Below are 16737 nucleotides of genomic sequence, written 5' to 3'. Positions count from 1 at the left end.
GCTGTCCTGAGGACTGTTTTAGTTCCTACTGTAGGTGTAACTTATATGTATTAAAAAGCAAAGTTTATTCCTGGCAAAAGATTTATTTTGCCAGATCTAAATAGCAGTTTAAAGCTGCACACACAGGCTACCTTGGCAGGCCTTAAACATTGCACAGGGCTACTTTAGTGAGTGAAACAATAAGCGCTGCAGGTCCACGAGTAGCATCTAATTTACAGGCCCTGGGTACATATACTAGGGACTTCTAAGTAAATGAATTGTGCCAGTTGTGAGCACGCCAATTTTACCACGTGTAAAGGAGAGAGCACAAGCACTTTAGCATGGGTAGCAGTGGTGAAGTTTGCGGAGTCCTAAAAGTCAACAAATGGGTTCAGAAAAGAGGAGGGGTGATGGCAAAAAGTTTGGGACTGACCCTACAGAGAAGGTCAAGTCCACCAAATGTAATTTACAGTTGGACACATAAAACAGTTACAGCAAAGCAATCCAAAAAGAAGCCAAAATCTTTTTTTTTAAATATTAATGAGAGTCTTATTTGAGTGCCTTGGTAGTTGAGTAAAGCCATTAACTTAACATGGTGGCCTATGAACATTGCCAGTGTCTATATTGAGAGATTGCAAATGTATCCCCCTCGAACACAGAAAGACTGTCACACACACCCTCATCACCAGCAGACTGGACTACGGCAACGCGCTTTACACTGGGATCAACAAGAAGCTCACCCACAAACTACAGAACATTCAGAACGCCGCCGCCAGACTGGTCCTCGACCTGCCCTAACACTGCCACATCTCTCAACACCTGCGCACACTTCACTGGCTCCCAATAGAGAAAAGAATCACCTTTAAGATACTCATCCATGCACACAAAGACCTCACGACACCGGACCAGCCTACCTGAACAGGCAACTCAACTGCCACGTACCCCACAGGACCCTACGATCAGCCCATCTCTCCCTCGCCGAAGTACCCCGCATCAGGAAAACAAGAACAGGGGGACGCTTTTTCTCCCACATTGCAGCCACAGCTTGGAACACCCTTCCACTCAACTTCAGACAGATTACCCCCTCCTCAACCTCACAAATGACCTGAAGACTTGGCTTTTCAAAGAACCACCTCAATGATGGACTCTAGATGACCCCCCCTCCCAACGCCTTGAGACCCTTAGGGTGAGTAGCCACGCTTGACAAACCCATATTGATTGATTGAAATAATGTGCAGCCTTCAAATTCACTTACTGGAGAGCTTATGGATTTAGGTAAAGTAATTAACTTAACATGATGGCCCATGCACTTTGTTAGTGCCTGTGCACTAAAATTGCACATATTTGGCAATTGTCAAATTCACTTGGGCCAGGTCGGATAGTCAATGTTTTTATGGTTCCCATACCTTAGTAAATGGAGGGTAGATGCCAAACAGGTGATTGCATTGTACCAAACTATTTGTAATATGTTTGGTTCTTGTTCTAGTTTTTCCACAGTGCAGGGTTCAGGAGAATAGCTCTGCGAATATTCAGACTCTCACTTCATGCCCATGATTCCCACTTCTGGTTCCAAAAAACACTAAAGGGGCAATACTGGTTAAAAAGCAGAAATGAGAGTCCAATTCAGTCACTAGGATGTTTGGTATACTAGGACCTCTGGGTGTGCAATATGGATGACCAGGCACAGTTCAAGATTCAGTAATGACTCAATCTGGCCTCAGATTAGTTCAGTGTGAAAAGGCGTATAGGGTATGGATTAGGCCCTTGCTGTTGGCACCTAAGGGCCTGATTTAAGGAAAGTGGCGCTGCACCCAGTGCGGTGCCACTTTCCTTGCACCCCCACTAATGCCATCATGTGTGCATTTTATCTAAGATACGGTTCACCATGGGGGTAGTTAGGAAAACTAGTATCAACATTTTTGACGCTAGTTCGGAGCTTTGCAGAACTAGCGTAAAAAATGTTGACGCTAATCCTGCAAACCCCACTGAGGCCCATAGAAAACAATGGTGTGCTTCCTTTTAATGCCTGCTCTGAGCAGGCATTAAAAGTGCCAAAAAAATGACGCAAAGAAATCTCTTAGATTTCTTTGTGCCATTTTTTGCCCCCACAATGGGGGAACACCCTCTTTGCATACTTTATGCCTGGTACAGGCATAATGTAGCGCGAAGGGTTACAAAGTGACGCAATGCATGCATTGCACCACTTTGTAAATCTGGAACTGTGATTTTGGCCTTGTTAGGCCACATTACCTTAAAAAATTATGCTAATGTGGCACAAGGATGTGCTAGGGACTCTTAAAGCAGCCCATAAGTGCTTTCAAAATCTTCAGAGGCTTATATCATAGTTCAGTGGGGTCGGATCAAATCTGTGCTATCTGGAGGGGTGCCCACAGGATCAGGGGCTGCATAAGGTAGTTGTAGGACCCCTGGGTTGAATAGGCACTTTAATTAGAGTAATTGTAATTACTTGGGAACCATAGACCAAAGAGAGATGCATCGATTGGCCAATTGAGTTCAGCACAATCTATTTCTTGCAGTACGCAGCAACCAAATGTTCCACATGATAATGGAGCATCCTAACATTCATTTCAAGCTTGGCAAAATAAGATACAGGAAATGTATTCGCTGAAAGTGAAATCAGCAAATTTCTTCAGGCCACACTGCCCACTACTTGGTCTCAGACCCAGGCATGCACCACTGAACTGTGGGGGTAGATGGACAATTGGACTTGCTGAGGCATCAGTATAGACTCAGTTCGCTGGTGTCTCCTATACATCCTCAAACATCTCATGATGCATTGATTTAGATACCTTTGATTAGTCCATGTCATGTGGGGTGCAGATCACTCATAACGTAGGTAGGTTCTCTACTCAATTCTGTTTACCACACAGGTCTCAGTCAGGTGTGCGTCACACCCGTCATGCTTTTAGCCAGAGTCAGGTCATCTTGACACTGAGTTATTTTCTTCCATGCAACAGCAGCCGCTTCAAACTTCTTCTCTGTTCTCAGGCTCAGTTCCTAGGCTTAGTTGTGTTGAGAAAGAAAGTGGTAACAACAGGAGTGTTCTCTTTTTGGAACATCATCTTCTCACGTGGTAGAGATATAGATGGTTCCAAAGCCAGATTGAATATCTCAGTATCAAGATACAGCAGTATTCAGTACTTCCTGGAATTTCAGTACCCTGGTGGGAAGCCATTGCCTAATCACAAAGTGTGACACCTTTGAAATCAAGTTGCCCAGCTTGCTCATTATAATGTGGTTTAGGGAGACCAGCGAGAGCCCTGGTGCAAGGCAGATCTATGGGCTGAATCTGTTTAGCAGCCCATAAGCAAGATATTATTGAACCCACAAAGGGGGTCACCAAGTAACACTCAGGACCCTGCTTCAAGGATAAGAAACATAGTCATGGCCTTAGTCCCAATGCAGGGAACTTCCTTTTGTTCATTTGTGGTCTTTCCTTGAAGAGCACACCAGTCACGCTGCCAGTGGCCTAAATACATAATAAATATGATCACAGCCATACATTACATGCTTAGGTGGAAAGGGACCCAGATTATGAGAGACAATATATAATTCAGCAAGAGGGATACAAGTGAAAATGGCTTTACTCTACATATCAAATCAGCTGCCACTAACAATCAGTTTTCCTATAACCCAATGAGGGGTGCAAAGATCCACCCTCTACTCTGGGTTAAGGTATGGTTTGTGTGCACCTCTCCTGCTGCTAAGCCTTTTCTTCTTCTTGTAAAGCAATAAAATATGAAGCACTTCCAATGGGTTCAAGGATTTTGTGGCCACTGGGAGAAGAATAAGGGTGTCAGCCAGAAACTAAAACTGGCATTGGCAAAGCCAGTCTGTCTCACCTTTAAAAAGCAATGAATTATCTTTTACCTTTTCCAGTGCTTCTTTGCATTGTTAAAAGCATTAAAAAATGTAAATGGACTGCCAGTGCATAAAGGTGCATGTACACTTTTGTCCAAGCAAGAGTGAGCATGTTGAAATGTTGTTTCCTTAAAGAAAAAACGTTACAAGATGGTGCATCACTATTAGGGCTCCCGGTTTTATGGTATTTATTTTTGTTAACTTTTCTGTCTGTATTTATCCATATTTATTTTTCGCTCATTTTATCTGTATCTATCCATATTTATTTTTGTTGCAAGCAAAAGAAGATGCCTAGTATTTTTTCACAATTATTTAAATAGACAAAGCACAGTTGCACTCAGTTGTTATAGGTTTATATACATTTAAATATACGCCTAATAGTGTTGGCAAATGGTCTTCTGTATAGTCACTGTAAGCGGAGAGGTGAGCGATTCTTCAGTCCTGATTCACACAGTGTGAATCAGGAGCAAAGAATTACTCACCTCTCCGCTTACAGTGACAGTAGAAAAGCAGTGCATAATTTGTAAATAAAAACGTGCCGGTGCTCAAAGCCCTCCTCTCAAACATGTGGCTGCTGCAATTAAATGTGCGAGTACTCAATACTGAGGCAGCGTAATCCTGAACCCATCACGGGCCTCTTCAATCCACTTAAAGCCGCTCCCTGCCCCTTCAGGTCACTCTTGCAGCTTTCTGCTTTCTCCCTTTCGTTTTTCTCTTCCTCTGTCTTTCCCATATCTGTCTTTTGTTAGCAGTAAATGCTTGAGGCAGAAAAATAAGTGCCGGCCCTAAAAAAAAAAGTGTTGGTGCTCTGCACCGGAAACAACAAGTACAAATTAAGCACTGTACCAAAGACCATTTGCCCACCATTGCTCTGCACCATTGAGGCAACAAAAATCCAAGTTTCAAGGTGGTGTAGAAAAGTGTGAATCAACTTTCCTGCACCGCCTTGAAACTCTGATTTTTATTGCCTCAATTGTGTGGGGCAATGGTGGTCAAATGGTCTTTTGTAATGTCACTGTAAGCGGAGGGGTGAGTGATCCTTCGCTCCTGAGTCACACAGTGTGAATGAGGAGCGAAGGATCGCCCACCTCTCCGCTTACAGTGACAGTACAAAAGCAGTAACCAGCATAGAAAAAGATCTTATCAGGAAGAGGGGCATGGCGAGGCAACCCTCAGTTGGTTGCAGGATGAAGTCTATGAATCGGATTCAGCAGTATTTTACTGTTTTTATTTATAAGTACAGACAAAGGAAAAATAGATTTTCATCTGTATTTATGTGTAAAAATCTGTTTAAACGGAAAACCGGGAGCCTTAATCATAATACAGGTGTATTCATGGGTGGCCATGTTGAAATGTTTTTTCTGATAAAGAAAAAGCTTTCTAGGATGGCATGCGCATATATGTGCAAGCATTGGCGCACACTAGTATTCATTTGGAAAACATTTGAAGTTTAATTTACCATTCTAAGACCATTGATGTGTATTTGTGAACAGTAAATCTTTTAAAGGTTTGTCCACAATTACACGCAAAGCAAAAGAAGCAAGCAGCTCATTTACAGTCTGCAGCTGTCATCTCCTGACTCATTCAATTAACAAAAAATATTAAATTTATATATGTACACATCTGTGTAAAGAATCTGTGAAGCACAGAAAGGGTGGATAAGCAGTGAGTGGCTGAAGGAATGAGGGTGGTGGAGAGTAAGTAGAGGAGATAGTAAGAGAGAAAAACGCCATTCACCCCATTGGAGTACTAAAAGAAAAATGAAAAAAGGTTATCTCATGTCATCAGTGGAAGGATACAACTTATTCACTCAAAAAGATGATAGAGAAGCTGAGGTCTAGGAGAAAGAATAGGGAGAAAAGTAATCTATTCATTACAAGTATTATATTGTTCATAATGGGTCTTCGAGAACACACCCTAAAATGAAAAAGAGGACACATCTGACATACAATGCAAGGTTGTTGTCTTCAAGAGATATCAAAGAAACAACAATCAAAATAAGTGTTATCAAAGCCAATAATTCTTGTCTGTAACACCTGGGAGCAGAGCCACAGACTTTGCCAATGCGTGTTTGTGTTTGCCATTTCCTATTTTTAGGCAGGTGGTGGCAGCCACAAGAGAGAGAGTGGGAATCATGGAGGGGTGAGACAACGAAAGAAGGCAGGGAGATTGGGAGAAACAAGTGAACAAATAGTCCTTCATCTAATTAAATAAATGAACTCCATGTAAAGCAGAAGGATACAGAAGCAGCTCAGAGTGTGAAGTGAGAGAGCCAGTCGTCTGTACACTCATCAGCAATCTGCTGAAAATGCCTTAAGTCAATGTCTGTAATAGGAAGAATACAAAAAGCAAATGGTTTGAAGTCGGCTGATCCACGCTAAGTATCTGTTAAAATATTAGATACAGTAGGTCCGTTGATTAAACATCTATTGGTTTCTGTAAATGAGATCTAAACAACCTAATAAAGATTCCCAGAAAACAAATATATGCAAACAAAAGCAACATCCAGAAGCACATGAATGTTTGTGTAATGCAAAACTGCTTGCATTGCTGATCTCAGTGTCCCATTGAAAATGTCCCCTGAATCATCATTAGTCTGCCCTATAAACAAACAGTAGTAGCAGAAGGCACTCACCTAATTAAGTATCTTTACATTACACATCTGTACTTTAATGTTTGTATTTGCCTGAATAAATATTGAAAGGAAATGACTGGTCTATACATTGTTATTTAAATCATTGATGTTATACCTATTTTGACTAAGTGACTCTTCATCAGTTAAATAAACATTTTCCTAATGCCTTTTCCCTTCTCATAAATTTAAAAGACACCACATTCAAATATATTCAATTTAGACAACAACTACAGTGCTCTAGCATGACATTCTCAGAAAATTGGTATATGCTCTGCATTTTATTTGTGTTGTTGTAATGTAAGCAGATTTGATGACAGATGCAGAATGTCCACCTTCAGCATTTATGAAAATAGAAGATGACACAACATTTGATAAGCAAGGTAACACAGATTTGCAAAATCACAATTGAATTAACATACTCCAAGCACACATGCATACACGCACATCACCCATAGTGACCATTCTTATGCAGTGCGCAGAAAGTTTATTGCAGGTTGTGGATGGACAATGTCCTGCACACCATCCATAATGGAAATAAGTTTCTCTTGAGCCTCATAACAACATGGAAACTATCTTATTAACAATCAGTTCCATTGTGATTTTAGCTTATCTTTGGCATTACAGAAGAAACCCACCAGTATACAAATCCATCTTGGTCCCACCCCAAAGGAAGAACCTCGGTCAACGGTGACGTGCAAAATGAGACCCTAGTACTTGGACTCCCAGTGATTAATAAGTGTCGATCACAACATCCCAGTCTAAATATCGACCTATAGATATATTAAGTTCCATAATATCAACTCTCAAATTATCTGTACAGCTGAGTTAATTATAGTAAATTTGCACTTACCTTAATGACATTTCAGTCAATATTATGGTCACAGTAAATCTGTGGGTTACTGTTAAGGAGAGTCACGATTGTGACATGCAACCAAAGTAAAAACACTACAGCATATGCAGAATGAATTCATAATTACACTAATATCACCAGTGCTCCTTTGAATTTTCCTTACAGACTCCTTCTGGCCCCAAATATCATTCTGATCTGCATAAAGTTGGAGAAGAGAAACTGTCAGGATAAAGCAATCCCTTACAAATATCAATCAATCAATCAATCAATCAATCACGATATTTATAAAGCGCGCTATGTACCCGTCAGGGTTTCGAGGCGCTGGGGGAAAGGGGGGGGGGGGGTGGAGGTGTGCTGCAGTTAGCGGTCGAAGAGCCAGGTTTTGAGGAGTCTCCTGAAGGCGAGGAGGTCCTGGGTCTGGCATAGAGATGTGGGGAGAGAGTTCCAGGACTTGGCGGCGAGGAAGGAGAAGGATCTGCCGCCGCAGGTCTTGCGCTGGATTCGGGGGACGACGGCGAGGGCGAGGTTGGCGGATCGAAGTTGACGTGTGGGAGCGTAGAAATTGAGTCTGGAGTTGAGGTAGGAGGGTCCGGCGTTGTGAAGTGCCTTGTGAGCGTGGGTGAGGAGTTTAAAGGTGATCCTCTTCTCCACCGGGAGCCAGTGGAGTTCCCTCAGGTGAGGGGAGATGTGACATCGGCAGGGTATGTCGAGGATCAGTCGGGCGGAGGCATTTTGGATACGCTGGAGTCGTTTGATGTCTTTGGTTGGGATGCCTGTGTAGAGTGCGTTGCCGTAGTCAAGTCTGCTGCTGACGAGGGCTTGGGTCACCATCTTTCTGGTCTCTGTTGGAATCCACTTGAAGATTCTGCAGAGCATGCGGAGGGTGTTGAAACAGGAGGAGGAGACGGAGCTGACCTGTTTGGACATGGTGAGTGCAGAGTCCAGGATGAAGCCGAGGTTTTTTGCGTGGCTGGCAGGGGTGGGTGGGGGTCCGAGGTCGGCGGGCCACCATGAGTCGTTCCAGGCCGAAGGAGAGCGCCCGAGGATGAGGATTTCCGTCTTGTCGGAGTTGAGTTTCAGGCGACTGTTGTTCATCCATTCGGTGATGGATTTTAGTCCTTCGTGGAGGTCTGTTTTGGCGGTGAGTGGGTCTTTGGTCAGGGAGAGGATGAGCTGGGTGTCGTCGGCGTAGAAGATGATGCTGAGGTGATGCTGGCGGGCCAGTTTTGCGAGGGGGGCCATGTAGACGTTGAACAAAGTAGGGCTGAGGGAGGATCCTTGGGGGACGCCGCAGATGAGGTTGGTGGCTTTGGAGCGAAAGGGGGAGAGTCGGACTCTCTGAGTTCTGTCGGAGAGAAAGGATGAGATCCAGTGGAGGGCTTTGTCTTGGATGCCGGCTTCCTGGAGGCGGGTCAGTAGGGTGCGGTGGCAGACTGTGTCAAAAGCGGCTGATAGGTCGAGGAGGATGAGGGCCGAGGTTTCGCTGTTGTCCATTTGATGTCTGATGTCATCTGTGGCGGCGAGGAGAGCAGTCTCCGTGCTGTGGTTTCGTCTGAATCCGGATTGTGAGGGGTCCAGGATGGAGTTGTCTTCGAGGAAGTGGGTGAGTTGTGTGTTGATGATCTTCTCGATGACTTTTGCTGGAAAAGGGAGGAGAGAGATCGGACGGAAGTTTTTGAGATCGTTGGGGTCGGCCTTGGGTTTCTTGAGGAGGGGTTGGATTTCAGCGTGTTTCCAGCTGTCCGGGAAGGTGGCGGAAGTGAAGGAGAGGTTGATGATCTTGCGGAGTTTGGGGGCGATGGTGGCGTTGGCTGTGTTGAAAACATGATGACGGCATGGGTCCGTGGGGGAGCCTGAGTGGATGGTGTTCATGGTTGCCATGGTTTCTGCGTCGTCCACGTGGGTCCAGGCGGTGAGGCGGCAGTCGCGGTTGGAGACGTTGGGGGGGGATCTGGCGGTGGGTCGGTGTTGAAGCTGTTGTGGATGGTAGCGATTTTCTGGTGGAAGAAGGTGGAGAGGTCGTCGCAGAGTTTCTGGGAGGGCGGGATGTCGTTGGCGTTGGCTTTTGGATTTGAGAGTTCTTTCACGATGCCGAAGAGTTCTTTGCAGTCGTGGGCGTTGTTGTTGATGCGTTCGGTGAAGTGGGCGCGCTTGGCGACGCGGATCCGTTGGTGGTGTTCACGGTTTGCGTCTTTGAGGGAGGCAAGGTTGTCGGGCGTGCGTTCTAGGATCCATTTCTTTTTGAGCTTCTGACAACGGCTTTTGGAGGTGGTCAGTTCGTCTGTGAACCAGGCTGGTTTTTTCTTTCCTTGGTTGGCGGTGGGCTTCTTGAGTGGGGCTAAGGTGTTGGCGCAGTCGAGGATCCATTGATGGAGGTTGATGGCGGCTGTGCTCGGGTCGGTCGCGTCGGGTGAAGGGTTTTTATATATAATGTCTCTCACATCATCAAACAATATATTCTTTCCTCTCTTTGATGTTTCTTCTGGGACATTAACCTGCTGCTTCTATGTGCAGGCTAAATAGGTAACTGGCTTAATAGGTAACCTAATGCAGTGTCCTGATCCTTCTAGAAGCCTCTGTTTAATAGACAATTCTGCTTTCAGTCAAATACTAAGCATCACATTGTCTCTGGCTTTTGAAACAAAACCATAAAACTACAAATCTACTAAACAAATTGAAAATTATTTCAAACACTTTTTGGGGATTTCATGCTATACACAAAACATTGAAGTACATGCAATGATCTAATCTATAATTTTAATCCAAAATATTTAATTTTATGAGGATGCACAAATGTTTGGCAATATACTGGTCAACAGAGAAGGGGGCCTAAAAATGAAGTGATATTTCACATCCGTTATGATTCTACAGCAGCAGTTACTCTTAAAACAAATATGATATTTTTAAGGTACTAAATGTTATGACATGCAGGTTTATTTAGTACATGATATGCTACCTTTTAATGGACTTTAGCCATAATGTTATAAGTAAGAAAATAACTGCATGTTTGCTATTATTTCAGGAATTTGATATACTTCTTATAACGTTTGCCTTCTTTTTTCTCCCTAATATAATTTGCTTCTTACCAGAAAGGTTCTTTGAAGATCATGAAAATGTGGTAAAAATCCTATCAGACTGGACAAGAGACAGCGAAAATAAAATTAAGTTCTTGCAGAAAAATGAAAAATATGCACTTTTCAAAAATCCACAGGTGAAGTAACATGATTTGCATATGACATTTCTGAGATATGTATGTGTATTTCTTGATATGTTAGAATAAAACAGCGCTACCTTTGAGGTATTGAAAATATTAACATGTTTGTATCACCAATTGGTTGTATAGCCAATCACATTATTAAATATTTTTATCATCTCAATATTGTATGACGGGAAGGGTAAATTAGTTTTTTGGGGGTTTCATTTACCCTTTTATAAACATCAATAAGCTCTCACAGTTTACTGGACTAGAGATGTATCATCTCCTTTCCTATCAAGAAGTCCTTACTCATATCTGTTCAAAAGGACAGTTTTGCTTAAAAATACCAAGGTCTTTTTAATTAAATATGCATTCAAATTTTGTTTGGTAGAAGCCATAGATAAAAAGTGTTGAGCTTTGAACAATATTGCTAAATTAAAAAAAATATGAGAGATCAAAAAGCTTGTTTGTTTGATTGATGTAAAATACTCATTTCACACAACACTATCCGAGTTTTAGCACATCTCCAATCAACATCTGAGATGTGCAAGGTAATGTAAAAACACAATGAAAAATCCTTATTCCAAGAGAAATTATTGGCTCTACAATATATGTTCAAACATGCTTATTTTATGAATGCCTTAAACTAAACGTCTTTAGGAGAATATCTGGGGGGGAATTCAGCATAGCTTTGATTCACCTCTTCTCTTTTACTGAGCCACAGTTGTCTTAGATGTGCAGTCCTGAAATATCAAACCATTTAAGAACAGTAGTAAACTTTTTGACTCAATGACAAAAGCACACTGATATATTTCCTGCAAAAAGGCGGAATACGCTATGTAATGCTCACTGGTTGGAATAAAATTCAATAGATCTCTGAAAAAAACTACATATATTTGGGAAATGTTGGTATCCCCTCAATATTAAACTGAAAATATAAGAAAAGATGGAGTACAAAACCCTATTTAATGCAAGACAACTTTAATTTGTTTAAAATAGCTTTTTTATTATGTTTTATAATGAATGTCTTGTTACATACATCGATAAAGACTTTCTTAATAGTCTTAAATCATCCCTCCAATTTCCTACCAATATTTCATGAAATCTAATTTTTATAAACCAGTCAACAATATTTGTTTTAAATATTGTTCATACTTTTGGTTTGAAGATTGGTAGCCTATAGTAAATTGTATATTTGACACGAGTGTATGTATTACTTTATAGGGTGTTTTTATATTATCTAAAGAACTTCCATAGAATATATTTTTAACAACGTTACTATGTCCTGACAGAAAGTTTGGATGTGGGGGCATAGCCATCATGTGTGTAGCAAGGTGCAGCGCTCCCCACAGCCCTTCCAGCATAAGTCCGGACTGCTGAACATCTTATGTAGTCTTGGAGGGGTGAGGTACCACCGTATTAGCAGATTGTAAGAATTTTGTTTAAAATGCACTGGCATGGAGGACTTTGCAGTCCTTTGCCAAATGATGTTACACATGCTTTCTGGGATGTCATTCTCTAGATCTCGCTCCCATTTGATTGTATAGGCATATGTCTTTGACGGTAGAGTTCTAGAATGCATTTATAGAGCCATAAGATGCACTTGTGTCTCACGTTGTTGATAAAAAAGAGATTCTGTGTGGATCTCCTCCCTACATAATCTCGCTATAGTATCTCCCTCCCACCCGCTGAAGAGCTTGTCAGCCTAAAGTGTTCACTCCTGCAAACCGAGACTTGCAGACCATAGCATCCTGTGGTTGTAAATCATCTTTGTCGAGAAGTTATTTAGTCGGTGCTGGATTCCCTTGATTCCATGTACAACATCCTGGGTCTGCCCTCCAGGCGGGGGGGAAGTAAGGGTTTGTTGATTAATGGTGTGAGGGAGAAGAGGTAGTTGGGAAAGGCCTTTTTGTGGAAGATCAGTTGCCAGTGGTCTAATAACTTCTTTGTCGCTGGAAGAAAGGTTTGAGAGCCCACACGAGTTGACAATGGGAGCCAGAGTAAATGTTTGAGCAGGATGGGAGAGAAAGTCTGTTCAACCTGTATCCAGGGTTTAAGGTCTGGGTTGTGATTCCAGTCTAAAGCTGGGTGTTTCTGCACTGCACTAACACAGGTGATAACATTGAAGAAACCCAGACCCACCTCTCTGCCATGGATTATGAAAGGGTCAGAAGCATGATTCTGGGGGATATGCCCTGCCATACAAAATCTGACATATTTTGCCTGATTTGATTCTGTGTAGATCTGGGTATCAGGAAAGGAATTGTTTGTAGGGTGTAGAGCAGGTGAGGCATACAACTCATTTTCAGACTGTGTAGCTTGCCCAGCCATGAGATCTCAAGCTTGCCCCTACATGTAAAGGTCTTTAAAGAGTGCAGTCAGTAAGGGTGCAATCTTACTGTTGTAGAGTGTCTCTGTATTGATCCTGCAGGATGATTCCCAAGTACCTGATGGATGTCTGGAACCATGTCAGACAGCCTTGTTGGAGAGTGGTGCAGGCATGCATTCGAGTAGGTCTGGCACTCCTAGGGCCTGTGATTTAGAATAATTACGTTTAAAACTGGAGACCTGTGCAAGCACTTCAGCTCTATCATGAGGGCCGGATCATTTGGTTTTCAATAGAATGTATTCCACAAACTAGCCTGCAGCACAAAGATTTGTGGGTTGGTTTAAAGTGGAACAGCAATGGATTTTAAAGGCATTTTTCACAATAACTGTATTGGTTAAAACTGGATTAGTTTTAAGGACAAAGAAGCTGATTCTTTACAAAAAGCCCTCCGAGATCTGGACCATGTCGAAGAGATTCCCTTGATGCTATGCCCACTGGAACTTCAGGTCCCACTGCAGAGCCAGCATATGCCTTCTGGCACGTGTCACCAGTAGTATGTGAGAAGCCATGAGGCCCAGCTGCCTCAAAGTCATTCTCACTGAAATCCAGAATAGAGGCTGAAACATCGTTATCATAGCCTGTATATCCTGGACTTGCCACTCTGGAGAATAAGCCCGAAACTTCACTGTTTCCAGAACAGCTCTGATTAAAGGAAGCGTCTGAGAGGGAGTCAATTGTGACTTTGGTACATTTATAGTGAACCCCAGCGAATGAAAGAGGTCCGCTGTAGTGTGGAGGTGAGAGACAAGAGCCTCAGGCAAGCCTGCCTACAGCAGCCAGCTGTCGAGATAGGAGAAGACTGGAAAACTTGATCTGAGCAGATGAGCTGCATCCACCGCCATCACCTTGGTGAACACCTGAGGGGCGCTGGTAAGGCCAAAGTGGAGAACCATGAACTGGAATTGCTCGTAGCCTACTGTAAACAGCAAGTAACATCTGTAGGGAGGCAGGATGGGAATATGAAAATAAGCGTCCTGCGAGACCAATGCTACCATCCAGACTCCTGGGTCCAGGGCAGATAATACCTGAGCCAAATTGAGCATTCTGAAGTTCTTGAGGAAGAGCTTGAGGGACCAAAGGTCTAGAATAGGGTGGAGGCCCTTGTCCTTTTTAAGTACCGGAAAGTAGGGGGAGTAGAAACCATGACCTACTTCTGGCACAGGAACCCTCTCTATGGCCAAGAGAGCTATAACTTCCTCACTCAGAAGGGACAGGTGATCCTCAATTATCCGATTGTATAAAGGTGGCATGGATGGAGGGGTAGTCCTGAAGGGGAGGGAGTAGCCCCTTCAGACTATCTTAAAAATCCTCCTATCTGACGTGATGGTTTGTCAGCGGAGGAGGTGATGGCGAATCCTGCCTCAAACTGGCCCTTGGTGGGGAGTCAGACCAAGAGGGCTTAGAGGCTGCTGCCGTGGGGTGCCAAACAGCAGGGTCACTGATCCACAGGGTCAGTGGATATCACGCCCTTAGCCATGCCAAGGTTGGGTAGCATACGTGGCTGGCTGGAAACGGATGTGGTTGGAGGCTCCTTCCGTAGCAATTAAATGGGCGAAAGGTAGCCTGAGGAATACAAGGGGCGACCGCCAGGCCCAAGGATTTGGCCATAGCACGAGTGCTTGAAGCGCTCAAGCACCGAGTCTACCTTGTTTTCGAAGTCATGCATGCCATCAAAAGGAATGTCCATCAAAGTAGCCTGGAAATCCCCCGAAAAGCCAGATGCCCTCACCCAAGCATAGTGCCTCTGGGCCACTATCCATGAAACCGCTCTGCCCAGTGAGACGGTCGTGTCAAGTCCACAATGGAAAGTGAACATTGCTGCGTCTCTCCCATTGGCAACTGCCTGACAGAGTACAGCCTGGACCTCCTCCGGGACCTGCGGCAGCCCTTGCGCAACTGTATCCTGCAGTGTGTGGGAATAACAGCCTAAAAGGCATGCAGTGTTCAATGCTAGGCTGGAGGAAGAAAAAATCCTTTTCCTACGTGTATCCAACATTTTGGAATCCCTATCTCGGGGTGTGGAAGGGAATGCACCCTCAGACGTGGAGGCTTGGAGGACCAAGTTCTCAGGAGTGTTGCATCAGAAAGCTTGGGTCCCCCAGAGCAAGGCGATCGTAGTAGGCAATTGTCCCATTCACAGGAGCCCCTGTTCTGGGTTTGGACCAGGTATCCAGTAGGATGTCCTAGCCACTCAAGCGGAGTCAGGCTGTCCACAAATGAAGCGCATGGCTTCATAGAACTCTTGAAGTTGGGCAAGGGTCACTGCAGTTCCCAGTAACTCAGGGAGGTGCGGAGTTGGCCCAGATGCAGGTTTCTCAGAACAAGAACGATGATGCTTCCCTTTCCCGTCAGCCGACAGGCGAGGAGAAATCGAAGAACACTTCGACTTCTTGTCTACCTCCTATTGCCTCAACTTACCTGATCATCCCGAGGACTTGGACTGGGACGATGATGATGGAGTACTCCACAACCACTCCTGAAACCTTACTCTCAACTAGAACCTTGACTTGCAGAGAGCCGTGCGCCAGGCCGCCATCAGCTTCAGGGACCACTCCCTCAAAGCCTTTGGATGCTTGGCCCAACACTCTGAGCATGACTTCAGGTCGTGGTCTCCCTCCAGGCACCAAAGACACACAAGATGCGGATATGTAACCAACATCGCCTAATGACACCACCATCAGGGCTTAAATCCGGCCTTCCTCAATGACATCTTCGAAGCATCTCCAGTAGAAAACTCAAAAAATTATCTTCAATAAAAGTCGAAAAAAAGGCCAGTCAAAAAGTGACTGAGGGGTAACTGTCTTCAGATCGGCGCTAGCTGGCGCAGAAAAGAACTGACATCAGCACACTCGGGTGGTGCCTATATAGGACCTGTGACATCATATTCGATGCCTTCGATGGACGGGGAGCTGATCAGTGCCACCTAACAGTGCACAGGGGTACTGCTCAGAAAATTCTCTGGATCAAGCTGACACCTGAGGGAAATTTAAAGGTAAGGAATCTAAAGCTAGAACTCTTTATCAGATTACTTCTTAATTTGAAGTATTATGGAATCTGTACAGCAACTGTATGAACCCATTAACTCTAGTACCTTAGAAAATATCAATTGTTGCTTACTTGCTGGTTACAAGAGAATATCTGGTCTTTAAATTCTAAGTTTAGGTAACCAAATGCATAGGATGTCAAGAATATGGTTCTTATCGCATACTTTGGTGCCACAACAAACAAAAGAAGTGCCTTCAATCTGATATTTAGTTAGGGATGATTCCAGAAACTATTTTTTAAAGTGATACTGTTCAACAGAAAGCTTAGACACATAAGTATTAGTAACTATAAGTTCCCCTTCTTATAATAAATAATTGACCACAAGCATATTATCAAATATTTCTCACAACTCTCTCAGGGTGCTATTCACACTCACGTACTACAAAATGTAATCCAAAAACCCACATGTGGAGATCTCTGTCCCTCCATTTTCATGCTGTGATTTCTGTCACGAATGCGAACATCTCTGCAACAGTTTGGGTTGTGGAAAACAGCAGTGATAAGCATTCAAGAAAGGGAACTTCAAGACATGCTCATTGTTCATGTCATCCATCCAAAACCTACTTGCTATCTGCCCTGAAAGACATGCATAGATTTGCTGGGAGATGTTTTTCACACCCAGTACTCAGCTGTCAGGTATTCCCATCCTGGGCATCTGAGAAGCAAAGGAAGGAAAACTCCTCAGGTTCCTCAAAGTACTCAGCACTAATTGTTTCCAAACATTCTGTTACAAGTAACATCCTCAACTGTAAAAGAGTTCT

At 43.6% G+C, this 16737-nt stretch overlaps 1 protein-coding gene across 2 annotated transcripts in view; it reads left to right on the top strand.

Moving 5' to 3' along the window:
* APBB1IP (amyloid beta precursor protein binding family B member 1 interacting protein) overlaps positions 1-16737 on the top strand; it is an 895472-nt gene that overhangs the window by 583610 nt on the left and 295125 nt on the right. For both annotated transcript variants that reach the window (XM_069211356.1, XM_069211357.1), the window contains one exon: positions 10436-10557. In XM_069211356.1, coding sequence (XP_069067457.1) covers positions 10436-10557 — 122 coding nt within the window. The remainder of the gene's footprint in view (positions 1-10435; positions 10558-16737) is intronic.

This window comes from Pleurodeles waltl, chromosome 10 (assembly GCF_031143425.1).
Source record: "Pleurodeles waltl isolate 20211129_DDA chromosome 10, aPleWal1.hap1.20221129, whole genome shotgun sequence".
Classification (NCBI taxonomy): Eukaryota; Metazoa; Chordata; class Amphibia; order Caudata; family Salamandridae; genus Pleurodeles; species Pleurodeles waltl.
Note: the sequence above shows the minus strand (reverse complement) of the source record. Positions and strands in the feature narration are given on the sequence as shown.